Below are 17,151 nucleotides of genomic sequence, written 5' to 3'. Positions count from 1 at the left end.
GGCGCTGAGTCGGGTCTGGTGGCCTTGAGCTACGTGAGGCACCGCCGAGCGAGTCGCCGTGCCGAGCGTTGACGGAGGCGCGCCTCCATCAGGACATCAGTGATAATGACAATAGCTGATAATGATATACTGAGACAGTGAGTATGCCAGTATGGCCATACTGGGCCCATAAGATGGATGATAAACAGGACATACTGGGCCCATAAGATGGATGATACCAGTCGAATGGGGTGGCTGGCCAGGGAGAGGTAGTTTAGAGACCAGGATTAATGCATGTTTTTTGTGAGGGTACCTACCCTAGGGGACACAGGGAGAACATGTGATTGTACCTACCCTAGGCGACATGGGAGAACATGTGATTGTACCTACCCTAGGGGACACGGGGAGAACATGTGAGGGTACCTACCCTAGGGGGACACGGGGAGAATACAGCATCCCCAGCGTGAATCGAACCCAGGACCTTCTAGCTGTGAGGCGACAGCACTACCGACTGTTCCACCGTGCCCCCCAGATTGACATTTAGGATCAAACCTCAGGACAATAATTGGCTCACAGCTTCTTGGTTTGGCTTAGTTTCTCACGTGAATTCTTCTCACAAGTATCGCTTATAAGATTGTTTCTTATCACTCAGTCTTATGTGTGACAATATTGTTCATATATTTTCTAATATAGATTGGTATTTCTGCAAGAAGCTAGATGAAGGTTGGCCTAATCAATATGGGGGTTTGACATTTCCAAAAGGGATATTTTTTGAGGACATCAATGGAAATAGGTCCTGGATTGTGTTGTGTTTCATTCCTGATTGTCTTTTAACCAATTATGACCAAATTTGACTGAGAGACTGCCATCGCACAAATTACAGCTTTTCACCAGAGGAGAATTTTTTTTTTTTTCTCCAAAATGAGTTAATAGCACAGGCAGACTCTTCACATACTAGAGCATGTCTGAAATAAGTGTCAGAGCTGAAATCAACATGTAAATATGAAATAAATGCCCAAACATGTAGCTAAATGTAATGTCAGCCATATCTCCAAAACTCCAGAAAATTAAAAAAAATCCAATGGCAGTCCCTCAGTCAAATTTAGTCACCAATGTCTAGGCCTATGTATGAGTTGTAGACAGCACAATAACAGTACAGCATAGTATAATATATATATGTATAGCTTATATGTATAGTGTCATTATATATAGATATGTTCTAGTTACGTTCTTAGCTTACACATGTTTCTTGATAAATGCTATGTGATGTATTCCCATGCTTTTTGTTCTTGCTTAATGTAAATCGCTCTGGATTAAGAGCGTCTGCTAAATGCCTACATTGTAAATTGTAAATTGTAGATACATGCTTTATGCAATCTAATGAACAAAATAAAGCAATACAAGCATGTATCATGCTTTAAAGTTCATCATATGACACAGTCAGGGCTTATGTTTTCTATGGCACATTAGGAGTCCAACTAGTACTAGTGGTTCTCAAAGTTTTATTTACAAGGACCCCCTTAACTCTGAGAGTGTACAAATGGAACCAAATGGACCCATTTGGTTCCACTTGTACACTCTCAGAGTTACAGACCTGTTATGGTCATTCAGGGAATAGCTCTTTATGTGATTCTGGTCATATTATTGTCTGCTCATTTTGTATGTCCGTGACGCCTTCATGACCCCTGCGTGGAACATGTGTGTGTGACCTAATGTCCAGACAGCCTCCTCCGGTGCTTCTGTCTGCTATCGATCCAGAGAGAGAGGGAGAGAGAGAGAGAGAGAGAACGAGAGACTTTAAGGACAGAGAGGTGCACGCTGGATTAACATCTTTTAATGGCTGTTGTGGGACCTTGATGACAGGAGGGATTAATAGAGTGGAGCCCAGGGGGATGGAGATGGACTATAGTGGCCCCTGGGCCCTCCTGCGCTGAGGAGGATTAGAGGGGCCGTAAGGGTCCATGCTAACACAATGCACATGTACTCGGGGGGCCCAGTGGCAGATAGAACCTTTTGACTGAGAGCCAGACACAACATATTATAGCCAACCTCTAGACCGGCAAAGAGCCATTGCCCACAGCTTCTGTCTGTCTGTCTGTCTGTCTGTCTGTCTGTCTGTCTGTCTGTCTGTCTGTCTGTCTGTCTGTCTGTCTGCCTGCCTGCATGCCTGCCTGCCTGCCTGCCTGCCTGCCTGCCTGCCTGCATGCCTGCCCATGCCTGCCTGCCTGCGCTGCCTGCCTGCCTGCCTGCCTGCGCTGCCTGCCTGCCTGCGCTGCCTGCCTGCCTGCCTGCGCTGCCTGCCTGCCTGCCTGCCTGCCTGCCTGCCTGCCTGCCTGCCTGCGCTGCCTGCCTGCCTGCCTGCGCTGCCTGCCTGCCTGCCTGCCTGCGCTGCCTGCCTGCCTGCCTGCCTGCCTGCCTGCGCTGCCTGCCTGCCTGCCTGCCTGCGCTGCCTGCCTGCCTGCCTGCCTGCCTGCCTGCCTGCCTGCCTGCCTTTCCACAGAGAGGGATAAGAAAGAGGAAGTGCAGCGTGACGGGGTGTATGTGAACGTGTCTTTATGTGGGATCCGTTAGTCCAGCCATGTCTGGGCTGCTGTCATAGAGTAATAAAAGTATAGAGACCGAACCGGAGCGTTACTGTCCCATGTCTGAGGGTTACTGTCCCATGTCTGGGGGTTATTGTCCCATGTCTGGGGGTTACTGTCCCATGTCTAGGGGTTACTGTCCCATGTCTGGGGGTTACTGTCCCATGTCTGGGGGTTACTGTCCCATATCTAGGGGGATACTGTCCCATGTCTGGGGGTTATTGTCCCATGTCTGGGGGTTACTGTCCCATGTCCGGGGGTTACTGTCCCATGTCTGGGCTGCTGTATGTCTGAGGGTTACTGTCCCATGTCTGGGGGTTACTGTCCCATGTCTGGGGGTTACTGTCCCATGTCTAGGGGTTACTGTCCCATGTCTGGGGGTTACTGTCCCATGTCTGGGGGTTATTGTCCCATGTCTGGGGGTTACTGTCCCATGTCTGGGGGTTACTGTCCCATGTCTGGGGGTTACTGTCCCATGTCTGAGGGTTACTGTCCCATGTCTGGGGGTTACTGTCCCATGTCTGGGGGTTACTGTCCCATGTCTGGGGGTTACTGTCCCATGTCAGGGGGTTACTGTCCCATGTCTGAGGGTTACTGTCCCATGTCTGGGGGTTACTGTCCCATGTCAGGGGGTTACTGTCCCATGTCTGAGGGTTACTGTCCCATGTCTGGGGGTTACTGTCCCATGGCTGGGGGTTACTGTCCCATGTCTGGGGGTTACTGTCCCATGTCTGGGGGTTACTGTCCCATGTCTGGGCTGCTGTATGTCTGAGGGTTACTGTCCCATGTCTGGGGGTTACTGTCCCATGTCTGGGGGTTACTGTCCCATGTCTGGGGGTTACTGTCCCATGTCTGGGCTGCTGTATGTCTGGGGGTTACTGTCCCATGTCTGGGGGTTACTGTCCCATGTCTGAGGGTTACTGTCCCATGTCTGGGGGTTACTGTCCCATGTCTGGGGGTTACTGTCCCATGTCTGGGGGTTACTGTCCCATGTCTGGGGGTTACTGTCCCATGTCTGGGGGTTACTGTCCCATGTCTGGGGGTTACTGTCCCATGTCTGGGCTGCTGTATGTCTGAGGGTTACTGTCCCATGTCTGGGGGTTATTGTCCCATGTCTGAGGGTTACTGTCCCATGTCTGGGGGTTACTGTCCCATGTCTGGGGGTTACTGTCCCATGTCTGGGGGTTACTGTCCCATGTCTGGGGGTTACTGTCCCATGTCTGAGGGTTACTGTCCCATGTCTGGGGGTTACTGTCCCATGTCTGGGGGTTACTGTCCCATGTCTGGGGGTTACTGTCCCATGTCTGGGGGTTATTGTCCCATGTCTGGGGTGGTATTGTATCTCTGGGGTGCTGCTGTATTTCTGGGGGATATTGTTCTGCGTCCGAGGGAGTTGTGCATTATGGTGTGTGTTCATGAAGGAATTCCCAATGATGTCCAATGATGTCCACTCCTTTTGAGCTTCGTCAGGAGCAGCTTCCACATGAATGTCCCGTCGACAGGGTTAGGGAAATAGAGAGAGGAAAAGAGGAAAAGGACTGCATTGAGAACCACTAGTTACGACTCATAATATGTCGTAGGAAATCAGTTAGCTCTGGTCCATAGCCCTAATGCCCTTTGCTGCATGCCATTGCATTTACGCTATGGGGCCGTTCTCTTCCTGCCCTCACATGAAATGCAGACCAGCCTCTCCTCTTTAGCGGAAATATAAAAAACGTTTTACCTATACTCACCAATATAAAGGCGGCTTGTGTAATTAGAAAGCTATACTTTCCTTAGTGGACGCACTCTGAGCCCCCCACCACATGTAAAAAAATGCACTTTTTGCCAGAAAGGGATTGTTTTTTTTTCACTGCAAAAAAATTACTTTTAGTTACTCCACTGCGCCCTCTTCCGATATTGCCAAGAGACAAATCTCATAGACAAGATTTTCCTTCTGGAGAAACCCCCCCCCCAAATAATCATATTGGAACTGGGGACCCCCCAAAATAATCATATTTGGGGACCCCAATTCTTACATTTGATAATAACTGATATATCTGATAAGCACTTGGAATATAGGAGTTCCACACTTTCCACACATACATGTTGTGAAAACAGGTTGAGAACCACACGCACGCACGCGCGCACACATGCACGCACGCACGCACGCACGCACACACTCACACGCACACACACACACACACACACACACACACACACACACACACACACACATACACACACACACACACACACGCACACACACACACACACACACACACACACACACACACATATACACACACAGGTTGAGATTGAGAACCAAACCCAAGCCTATAATAATTGACCATTCAGACCAGGCAGCGAGGGGGTTGGATTGGCTGCCTGCCTGGTAGCCCCTAACTAACAGGATTAGGGGGGGGGGATATGGTAGAGGTAGACTGACTATAGGGTGGTAGTGCGACTGACTGGGATATGTGACGTTTCCATTGGTCTAGTCTGGGCCCTCCTCGGTCGGTGTCCCCTGGGCTTAATCCCTCTCTGTTCTCTGTGACGTCCTTCAACGGTGGTAATCTGTATAGGCTGGCTAAGGACAGCAAACACCTCTCTGTGTGGACAACACACACACACACACACACACACACACACACACACACACACACACACACACACACCATTCTGTGATAAACACACGAGGAGCGGTCTTGACTTGCTAGCAATTTTCTAGAATAAGGGAGGTCACTTATTTTTTTATTTTATTTTTTTATAAAAGCAATGCTTCTGCTGTTAATGGTAAGAAGAATGTTTTTCTCTTTGGATATTGTCTTGTAGATTATGTAGTATTATCTGCTTGTAAAGTCTGTAGGCTAGTCTACAATGCAGGGAAGTATTTGGTTTGCGTGTAGTTTAGTAATATAATGTATACTAAACTACATGCAAACTAAATACGTCCCTATTATAAGCACTGCCACAGTTGAATGTTAGTTGATTTGTTAATGTTTAATTTAACTGCATCATGTGCATGTCTGTGTATTGTGTGTGTAGGTGTAACAGAGTGGTCCTCTGTTACTTATGTTGCACAGCATATTGGCACTTTATTAACTTGCACAGTTGTATTTTGCAGTCATGATTTTATTGTTTAATACAGTGTTTCCTGTTTAGCTGAGATGGCCACTCAGCCAACGAGTTCCACCTGGGGAAATGCTTGGTGATTAACAAACATGAGGGGCAATTAAGTGCAATGTGGGTTATAGATGCAATATGTTTGGGAAGTGCAATAATGTGGAGTTCTATTGTTGAGGTTTGATTGAATGCCTAACAATTGCCTGTGATGTGTTTCAGTAAGGATTGGGCTGGACCATGTCAGGATAGCAGGAGGGGTTAAGATGTGCTGTTGTGATTGCTTATTTATGTTGTAGTGTGAAGGACTTATTATAACTTGTATGGTTCATGTAGTTCACAGAAACTTGTAACATTTGTATGGTTTAAGGTTATGTATTTATTGTATGCTTATGTATGTATTTATGGTATGTTCTCATTTGAAGACACCCCTGTAAATGGTATAGTCCATTATCATTATCTCCAGCTGGGTATAAAAGGCTGCCATTTTGCCAGTGAACTGAAGTCTGTGCTGGGAGTAGAGAGCTTATTGTATTCATGCCAGTTGGTAGTGCTCTTTGGTGAATAAACATACTATTGGTTAACCTTTACCAATGCCTGCTGTACTGTTTCTCCAGCCACTAACACGGTCATTCTTACAATTGGTGGCAGTGGTGGGATCTACTTGGTGGTCGTGGATGCTGAAGGAGTGTGTGGAGTCTACTTGGTGCTGGTGGCTGGCGCGTTGATAGACAGCCGGCGCGTGGCGTTAGTGACCTGTCGCTGCTGCGACAAGAACGACTGGCCGGGGGGCACCAGGGAGGTGGCGCGGCCTCCCAGCCGATTCTCGATGGCCAGCTTCTGAAAGTTCAGACTCTTGTTGTTCCAAGCCGTCACTATCAGCTTCTCCTCGTACTCTCTCAGCTTGGCCTGTTCACATTCCCGCTCTAGACTGATGATCCGCTTTTCCCTGTCTGCCAGCTGGTTCTTCAGGGCAAGAATCTCAGCCGTGGCTGGATTCAACTTGGGGTCCAAGGCCCTGATCACATTGCGAGCTTTCTCCAGGTACATTTTGTACCTCTCCTCCATAGCTCTCATGTCATCATCCTTCTTCTTTAGAGCAGCCATCAGCTCATCCACTCTCAGGGATGTCTGCGTGTAGTCTGGCTGAAGGTCCTCCAGAAGCTCTTTCTTCTTCATGATCTCATCATTCAGCTGAACCATGTGAGCGTCAAGTTTCCTCTTCAAGTTAGAATCATCAGGTTTGGCCGCCTGACTCTGTAAAGCCTTCTGGAGGTCTTCGACCTGCTGCTGCAGAGCAGTCATCCGCTCTCTGCTCAACCTATTGTCCGTGTCCAGTTTGCTGCGTGTTCTGTGTGCCTCTTCAAGCTGAGCCTGCAGCTCGCTGACTCTCACACAGTCCTCCTGATGCAGCCTCAGCATCTTGTTCTCATGCTGCAGCCTGATGAACTTCTCTCTGAACTCAGAGGGGAGGAGCTCAGCTATGCAGTATTCACTTAAGACAATGTGTACGTTTCCCTGGAGCATACCTGCATATGTTGTTTTTGATTGATTGAAGTATTTTGCAGTATTTTGCAGTAGTTTGCAGAATTACAGTACATTTCAAGCAAAACTCAATACAAAAACTGTTAACTGTGAGTGGACGACACCATAAAGCAGTACACTTGTTTACAAGAGGGTCCACCGTTTTCAATTCATCATAACATTTAGAGACGTAGAAATATACACTTATAGCCAAAAACAGGAAATCATCATAAAGGAGGTAAAAAGGGGGAACATCTACAGTGTGGGGAAAAAGGGGTGGGTGGGGATTCAGATTTTACTGGGGCTCGAATTGCAGCCGTCCGTAGGTGCCCTTTGAGAGCGGTTTTGAAGGAGTCAAGGGATTCACATGTCTTAATGACAGTTGGTAGGGCGAAATTAATTTAGTCCCTTGTTTGTGCCAAATCTGGGTTGCACATGGTTTGTTGAACTCCCTCTGGTGTTGTGACTCACCAGCCGCTCAGGTGTTGGATTCACTTGCATAATCTGCATAGCTGTAGTTTGAATCTGTCAGAATACCCTATGTAACACAAACTGCTCTTTTAACCTGTTGCAGTAATCGTTAAATGTACATTGGATGTCTTTTAATAGGATAGATTACTTAATTGTCTCCATTGAGCCTGTAGTCGACCCTCCCCTTGGCCTCACCCCCCGAACCCACCTCACCCCTGCCCACTTTGACAGGTTGGAATGGCTCACAGTACGTTTTAACAGCGGGTGACAGCCAGACGAATTTTCCGGAAGTGCATTATTTGTCAATGGGACCCGGCAACTACTGGCGATAGAGGCGATAGCAGGCGAACAGGCGATGGTCGAAAAGTGGGCATCTTTTGGGGCGACGTCGCCCGGCCGTTGCCGTTGGTCTCCCGCTGTTAAAACGTACTGTTAGGGTCGACGACAGAGTACAGCATCTTGCAATGGGGCATTCTGATTGGCCAGTATGAGATGATGCATGATGATGTACGATGATAAGAGCGCCCCTCACTTCACACGGGTGTGATTTTTAATACATACCATGTCTGCTTCCAGGGTGGAATGATGCTTCTGTCCTGAGAGAGGCCTGAATGTAGCAGCCATGACAGCGGAGCAGCCCCTGGGCCTGTGTGTGGGCAGCCCTGTAGCGGAGCTGAAGTCTGTGCCTGAGGACGACGTGCAGGGGGAGGAGCCAATCATCCACAACCAGGAAGTGATGGTTGGTTGTGGCGATGGTGATGACCACTCTGTACAACACAGGACGATCGATAGGTAATGGACAGGGGTGTAAAGTAACTAAGTACATTTAATTAAGTACTATACATAAGTACAATTACAATTTACTTGAGTATTTCCAATTTCCAATACTTTTACTTTTTGAGTGGTGCAAACCACTCCAACAACTGCCTTTGTTAGTACCCGTGTGTGTTTGTGCCTGTACGGGTGAGCATGGTTGCTATGGTTAGTATGTGACGTCACTGAAGGAGTGACCTACCTTCAAGTGACACTGTTGAGACTGAATTCATGCGGAGAGTACTTATGACACAGATGCTTTCCTGGTTCTAATGTACAGTAACTATAACAATACATGTGTAGTTGCACCACTCAGTTCACACGGGTGTGATTTTTTACTACTCCACTACATCTCAGATCCAAATATTGTGCTTTTACTTCACTACAATTATTTGACAGCTTTAACCTAAGGGGTGTACTTCATTAGACACCAAGGGGTCTAATGAAGTGCTGTACTGTCACCTCATAAACACATGATATAACAACCACACCAAGGGGTCTAATGAAGTACTGTCACCTCATAAACACATGACATAACAACCACACCAAGGGGTCTAATGAAGTACTGTCGCCTCATAAACACATGACATAACAACCACACAAGGGGTCTAATGAAGTGCTGTACTGTCACCTCATAAACACATGACATAACAACCACACCAAGGGGTCTAATGAAGTACTGTCACCTCATAAACACATGACACAACAACCACACCAAGGGGTCTAATGAAGTACTGTCGCCTCATAAACACATGACATAACAACCACACAAGGGGTCTAATGAAGTGCTGTACTGTCACCTCATAAACACATGACATAACAACCACACAAGGGGTCTAATGAAGTACTGTCACCTCATAAACACATGACATAACAACCACACCAAGGGCTCTAATGAAGTACTGTCACCTCATAAACACATGACATAACAACCACACCAAGGGGTCTAATGAAGTACTGTCACCTCATAAACACATGACATAACAACCACACCAAGGGGTCTAATGAAGTACTGTCGCCTCATAAACACATGAAAAACTAAAACTAAATAAACAAATACATTTAAAAAATCACGGCACTCCATCTTAACGTTTCTCTCCTATTTCTCCCACCTGACTAGTAGTGAGGAGCCGTTCTGTAGGATCTGCCATGAGTCTGGAGGAGGTCCCGGGGAGCTGCTGTCTCCCTGTGAGTGCTCTGGCTCTCTGGCCCTGGTGCACCGCGGCTGTCTGGAGCGCTGGCTCAGCGCCTCCAACAGCAGCCACTGTGAGCTCTGCCACCACCACTATGCCCTGGAACGCCTGGCCAAGCCCTTCACCCAGGTGAGACCGACGACCACCATTCATTGATTGATTGATTGATTGATTTTTTTTTTTTTTTCACAGTATGCAGAACAGTGTTGATTTCGTTTCATACTACGACGAAATTACGTTCGTCGACTATCTTTTTTCACTGCCGAAAACTAAATGGAAACTAAATGAAAACTAAGCTATGATGACTAAAACTAAGACTAAATATATATTGACAATTTTGTCCACAAATAAAAACTAGACTAACATGTTAGGAAGGGACTAGTGGACAAGAGATCCAGTATAAGTATAAGTATAAGTATATAATGAGTCATTACTCATTATGACGGCATCAAGGCCCGGCTGGCCCGCCAAAATACATTTTAGTCTACTAAATCAACTGTAAATTTAGTCGACTAAAACTAGACTTAACACTAAAACATTCCAGGTGACTAAAATGGGACTAAAACTAAATGAAGTGATAATTTGTAATACTAAATGAGTTTGGAACCGTCTAATGACGATAAATAATATTAAATGAGTTTGGAACCGTCTAATGACGATAAAGAACACCCTCGGGTGTAATTAAACGCTGTCTATGGGAATTCAAAACATGACCCTGCAGGTGGGATGCGTAAATGACGTCAGACGTCGGTGCTCCTACAGTGGGAGGAGCTACTATTGGAAGTGGTTTCACGTTGGGGCACATGTAGCCCATAGAGCAATAAAGGATAGAGAGCGGACCGGGAGCGACAGCCCCGCCCCCCGCTATTAATTTCAATAGAAGTTGCTCAGTGGTGTTTTGAAGCACCCGGAAGAACGGTCTACTTCCGCGTTTTGCACTTGTGCATACGGGCGCTCAATGTTAAACTCCAGCGGCACGGGGTTTCCTCGTCATAAATCCACGGGTCCGCCTGCAGTCCCACCTCTGACCAGTAGGGCCGAGCGCTTCAACGTTGGAGAGCCACCCTGGTGGCTTGGAGTGAACCTTGTTATTTAAAATGTGGTGACGTCACGTCAGTGAGGGGAGGGGAGGCGGGCTCATAGGCTGGTGAACCAATAGGATGTCGACTCGATGTTGTTCCGCCCCTCCATGCCCATGAAGCATATATATAGGGCTCTTTCAGGCTAGGGCACATGCTACTCTCTCTGGACTGCATTTATTAAAGCCTGCCCTAAAGCCACTTAGCCTGAGAGCCAGATTAGATGCTGCCTCCTTTCCTTCCCTCCCATGCTGTGCCTCTGCTCACGACAGGACAGGACAGGCCAGGACAGGCCAGGGTATAATTGGCTTCCTCCTCCTCTTCCTATTGGCATGTGAAGCCATGCAGCACCTGTAATCTGTTGTTTACTTGGCCGCGTGTGTGTGTGTGTGTGTGTGCGTGCGTGCGTGCGTGTGTCCTAGGGTAGGTACCCTCACATGTTCTCCCCGTGTCCCCTAAGGTAGGTACCCTCACATGCTCTCCCGTGTCCTCTAGGGTAGGTACCCTCACATGTTCTCCCCGTGTCCCCGGTAGGTACCCTCACATGTTCTCCCTGTGTCCCCTAGGGTAGATACCCTCACATGTTCTCCCTGTGTCCCCTAGGGTAGGTAGCCTACCCTCACAAAAACATGCAGTAATCCTGGTCTCTATACTGCCTCCACCTGGCCAGCCGGGGCGCCTGATGGAGGGGAGAGGAACTGGTTGGAATAACGTGTTCCTTCCACGCGCTACGTCCAATCGGGGGAAACTCCACCCCTGTCAGTTGATAAGAAGCAGCCTGCTCGCTCACTCATGCATTGAAGGAAGCATGAGCTCAATTCAGGGCTCTCCCCAGGTTAGCAGAGGGAGAGTAGCGCCCAGTATTACAGTTTTTAGGCAATTGTCACCGGGGGAAAAAAATGTGTTACAAAATCGTGGGATAAAAATGTCATTAAAAAGAAAAGGTAGACACTGAATATTTCAAAGCTACATGTAATAATATTACAGAGCATATACACACGCTGCTCACGCATGCTCAGATACACACATGAGCTGCTAGGGATCCCTGACGATTATTGGTATTATCGTTTATCGCCATAATATGCCGCTCATTGTATCGCATTGTGAGCTTGTAGATCGGCGATTTTCAATAAGATTTTTATACATTTGAAAACATTCAATCTGCATAATGAGTACTTTTACTTAAATACTTTTTACTCAAGTGCGTTTTGAATTGGACGTTTTGTAACAGAGTATTTCTATATCGCAGGATTGATACTTTTACATTTGAGTACTTTTTCACACCACTGGTGGTGGCAATTTTCATATTGTGCGCAATCCAGTGGTTCCCAAAGTGGGGTCCGGGGACCCCTAGGGGTCCTTGAGGTAGTTCCATGTGGTCCCCAGCTAAATGATAGTTTGGAACCAAATGGAACCTTATGGCTCTGTAACTCTGAGAGTGTGGGTCCATTTGGTTCCATTTGTACAATCTCAGAGTTACAGACCCATAATTAAGGGTCCATAACTTAACATTGCTTTTACAATATAAATTGGGGGTCCCAGAGATAGAAATGCCATTAAACGGGGTTCGTAGACTAATGCATGTCAAACTGGGAGTCCTTGAAATTAAACGGTTTGAGAATCACTGCTATAGAGCCGTAAAAATCTTCTCTTATGGGGGTCCCTGCAGGGCATGTCTCTTCAAATGGGTGCCCGCGGGCTATAATTAGTGTCAACTTGGGGGTCCTTGACATGAAAAGGTTTGGGAACCCCATGGCGTATGTGGTGAATGGGGTTTTCCCGCGCAGGTTCGGACCCTGCTCACAGCACCATAATTGTGGTGGATTATTTAGAACTCACATCAGAGTCTTTGAGAAATAATCAAGGTAGAGAGTGGACTGAAACAATGATACTTTATTACAAGGGTTGGTCTGTACCCACCCAGGGAGACTGCACGAATGCAAGGCCTCCAGAGCTGTTCAAATGCGTCTCTCTTATACACAATGAAGAAGCACAAATACATTGGAGGTGTGGTCAAGTGGACATGGTCAAACAAGGTCCTATGTAAGGGATAATATCTGGCTAGGTGGTCATTGTCGGGGGATAATTCACCGACAGTGTGTGTGTGTTTACATGGCTGTCATGTTGGAAACAGCAGTAAATCAAGTGGGGCGCAGCCGCGCAGCTGGTGCTCAGAGGGTTTGATTAGGCAGCGGTCTGTTATACGGTGAATTATGTGTCATTATCGACACATAATTCACCGCTGAATTAAGCGATTGATCAATCAGAATCAAGCATTCAACCAAGCCATGTAATAAGGTCTAGTAATAGGTCCTCTGACAGACGCAAACAGGTGATCTGTGATGACTCGTGTTAATGCAGTTACGACAGTTAGTATTGTCATCTTCAAAATCCCATTACACGTATTAATCTTCCGGGGGTTCATGTGCTTCTTTCTCCTCCTCCTCCTCCTGTGCCGTCCCGTATACAGTGGCTGTGCGGTGCGTCCATGCAGGCCCAGAGAAGGACCCTGTGTGGTGACGTGCTGTGCTTCCTCCTCATCAGCCCTCTTGCCAGCCTGTCGGGATGGCTGTGTGTTCAGGGAGCCACGGAGCTGCTCCACACCAACACCGTGGAGGCCGTAGGACTGCTGCTCCTCACCCTGACGCTACTCACCATCTACGTCTTCTGGACCGTGGTAAGGAAGACCGACGGGTTGGTTGCATGGTTCTTTCAGACGGCAGATTTAGTTACGTCACGTTCTTTTGGTATAAATTTGGATTATAGTTTTCTAGTCATCTAAAAAAAAAAATTTGTCTAGTTTTAGTCGACTAAATACATGTCATACGATTTTAGTTGATTCAATCTAGAGTTAATTTCGTAGATAAAATCTTTTTGGCTGATTTTACACTCTGTTGCATGCGTACAAATGGCACAAAGCTCACAACACGTCGCTGTGAGCTTGTAGATCTGCTATTTTCAGAGCGCAACCAAACATAAAATGCCTCGTATTTTAGTTACTGGATCTCTTCTGTATACTAGTAGTCCCTCCCTAACATTTTTGTCTAGTTTTAATTTGTTAACGAAATTCTCAATATCCTATAGGCTACTATAGCTTCGTTTTTATTTAGTTTTCATCTGTGAAAAAAGGTAGTCGATGAACATTCTTCATCATACTTTGACAAAATGAACACTATAGTGGTAAGCAGATCGAGCATCACTCATATTGTACAGTCACTGTCTATTTAGCTTTAAGCTTTTATGTAAGGAATTCCTTCAGCCCTATAGGCTATATATATTTTGGCCATTTGAAAATAGCCGTTCTACAAGCTCATAATGTGTCATGATGTGACACATTATGAGCTTGCTATTTTCCAAAAGATTTATACATTTGAAAACTCACTTCTACGTAATGAATACTTTTTACTTTAGTTACTTTAAGTACATTAAACTTTACTCAATTTTAAATCCCAGATTTTTACTTGCAATGTAGTATTTTTAAATCAAGGTATTGATACTTGTACTTCCTTCCTCCTCCGTCCTGCAGGTGTCGGTGCGTTTCCACATCCACCTGTTCCACACCTGGAGAAACACGGACCAGAGTGTGAGACTCCAGGTCCTTCCGGCAAACTCCACAGCCACAGATTCCACACACCACCACCAGCAGGCCCTGTCGATGCACTTCTTCAGAAAGACCGCCAACAAAGACACCATTGTGTAGTTCTAAATGGACCCAACCTGGCAACCTCAAGCACAGGACACCATGGTTGTAGTTCTAAATGGACCAAACCTCCATGGTTGTAGTTCTACCCAACCTCCATGGTTGTAGTTCTACCCAGCCTCCATGGTTGTAGTTCTAAATGGACCCAACCTCCATGGTTGTAGTTCTAAATGGACCCAGTCTACAACCCAAACACAAGGGAACTTGAGAAGGATGATGAAGCTACACAGACGAGGGATTACGCATTATTGAGAAGGCTTTACCCATTTTGAACAAGCTATGAAGCTCAATTGTTTAACTTTTTTTTTAACTGCCAAGACAATATTGAGGTGAAGGAAATGGAATACCTAAAACAGCCTTTTAGAAATTTCCTACACCCTTGTTTTTGATAAATTAATAAACATTCAAATAAGTCAGACTTGTGTAATTTCCTGTGGAAGCTAGTGTAATGCTTTATGGTGTCGTCCACTCACAGTTAACAGTTTCTGTATTGAGTTGTACTTGAAATGTTAATAAATACTTCAATCAAAATCAATCAATCAATCAATCAATCAATCAATCAATCAATCAATCAATCAATCAATCAATCAGCTGATAGTGAAACATGTCCAACCCAGAGCCATCTGGTCCAACCTAGCCTGGTAAAACCACTCCCCCTGCTGGACAACAAATGAAAATCTGGCGAGGATGGAGGGGTTTACCCAGGCTAGGGCCATGACACCACAGAGACATAATATGAACCTGAAAAGGGCTTGTTTAGTTATTGCTGTAAATTGTAACTATGGCATGGCAAGACAGTGTTGCCTTTATTTTATTTTTTTAGGTTCTGACTTTTTTGTTAACAAAAGCGCCCTGTGGCATTCGCCTTTTTTTTATATAATTTTTATCCCACGATGAATTATCTATATGTAATCCTGGGCGCTACACTTCCTCTGCCAACCTGGGGGGCAGCGGACTGACCTCATGCTTCCTTCTATGCATGAGGAGTCCAAGCTGCTTCTTTTCACCTGACAGGGGAGAGTTTCCCCGGCCGGATGTAGCGTGTGGAAGGAACACGTTATTCCGACCAGTTCCTTTCCCCTCCATCAGGCGCCCGGCTGGCCAGGGGTAGGTAGTTTAGAGACCAGGACTACCCTAGGGGACACGGGGAGAACATGTGAGGGTACCTACCCTAAGGGACACGGTGAGAACATGTGAGGGTACCTACCCTAGGGGACACGGGGAGAACATGTGAGGGTACCTACCATAGGGGACACGGGGAGAACATGTGAGGGTACCTACTACATTACATTACATTACATTACATTACAGTCATTTAGCAGACGCTTTTATCCAAAGCGACTTACAATAAGTGTATTCAACATAGGTAGGGAACAAAAACTACTAATCACCAGAAGTCTTTAGTGCATTTTCTGCAAAAACAAGCAACCAAGAGTATACCTAGCGCTAAGGTAAAAGTGCAATATATCAGCTACCTATTTCCTTAAACAGATGAGACAAAATAGCTAAATCAAATGAGCATGAGCTAAAACAATTAAGTGTATCGACTAAACAAGATCCAATAAACAATACAACAATAGAAAACAAGCGTTCGTACAACTAGTTAACAACAAGTAGGTCAGGCAGAGAGGAAGGGTAGTGTTTCCTGAAGAGGTGGGTTTTCAACCTGCGGCGAAATATGGGCAGTGACTCTGCTGTCCTAACATCAGTGGGAAGTTCATTCCACCACTGTGGGGCCAGAACAGAAAAGAGTCGTGACCGTGTGGATCGGCCAGAAGGACCCTTGAGTGACGAGGCAATCAGTCGCCCCGAGGTGGCAGACCTTACCTACCCTAAGGGTGAGGGTACCTACAGAACATGTGAGGGTACCTACAGAACATGTGAGGGTACCTACCCTAGGAGACACGGGGAGAACATGCAAACTCCACACAGAAACGCCCTTTAGCCAACCCCGCCTTGGGTATGGGAACTGATGACGCGGAGGAGAGAACACGCAGACCAAGAAGAAGAAATTCTTCAAAACATGACTCCAAAACCAACGGGTGATGTCACCACTATGTCCATGTTTTAATTAAAATTATTACATAAGACCTGGCCTCTTTTTTTCTACAGGTACATTTGATTTATATAATTGTAGCCTACTTAAAGGATCACTTCACCACTTTTCAACTTATCTTCATATAATAGGTAATAGGTAACTAATAATCATGATAAAATGGCACAATTTATTTCTACTCAGTCTGTGTCTCATAGGAGGGCTGTGGGCAGTTCAGAAACCCGTCCACCAGTGACATCATCGATGGGGAATCCAAGCTAATAGAAACTGCAGGCTTTCTAGTCCTGAAAAGTTGCAATGCGAAAATGGAATTAAGCCATCGTTCTCACGATAATACAAATCTAAACATTTTTGTAAAGAAATCTTGCCTTCTGAACTGCCAACAGCCCTCCTATGAGACAGACTGAGTAGAAAAAAATAGTGCCATTTTATCATGATTATTGGTGAGGACCTATTTTATGAAGATAGGTTGAAAAGTGGTGAAGTGCATGGTCCTTTAAACAATAGGTAGAGCAGCAGTTCATATTTTAGTTCCAGACTTAAGGTGGCCTAACTATAAGAAACATTGAATAATTGTTTATTTATTGAACTAAAATATAAAGTTATTGTTTGACCCCCAAATCAGAGCCCACATGTGAAGTATTATGTTAAA

The 17,151-nt window shown here is 45.9% G+C and overlaps 1 protein-coding gene across 3 annotated transcripts; it reads left to right on the top strand.

Annotated features, from left to right (window-relative positions):
- Positions 1-5,234: 5,234 nt before the first annotated feature.
- LOC306920134 (E3 ubiquitin-protein ligase MARCHF3) lies at positions 5,235-14,859 on the top strand. 3 transcript variants are annotated; one of them, XM_079496765.1, is made up of 5 exons: positions 5,235-5,336; positions 8,235-8,450; positions 9,592-9,793; positions 13,214-13,420; positions 14,270-14,859. In XM_079496765.1, exons 2-5 carry the CDS (start codon positions 8,281-8,283, stop codon positions 14,441-14,443), a joined length of 753 nt encoding a protein of 250 aa, XP_079352891.1. In that variant the 5' UTR covers positions 5,235-5,336; positions 8,235-8,280; the 3' UTR covers positions 14,444-14,859. The 3 variants fall into 3 exon arrangements, with proteins under 3 accessions (XP_079352891.1, XP_079352892.1, XP_079352890.1); XM_079496766.1 differs by lacking the exon at positions 5,235-5,336 and adding an exon at positions 6,175-6,223 and having other exon boundaries at positions 9,595-9,793; XM_079496764.1 differs by lacking the exon at positions 5,235-5,336 and adding an exon at positions 6,175-6,223.
- Positions 14,860-17,151: the final 2,292 nt, after the last annotated feature.

This window comes from Electrona antarctica, assembly GCF_951216825.1.
Source record: "Electrona antarctica genome assembly, chromosome: 3".
NCBI classification, from domain to species: domain Eukaryota; kingdom Metazoa; phylum Chordata; class Actinopteri; order Myctophiformes; family Myctophidae; genus Electrona; species Electrona antarctica.
Note: the sequence above shows the minus strand (reverse complement) of the source record. Positions and strands in the feature narration are given on the sequence as shown.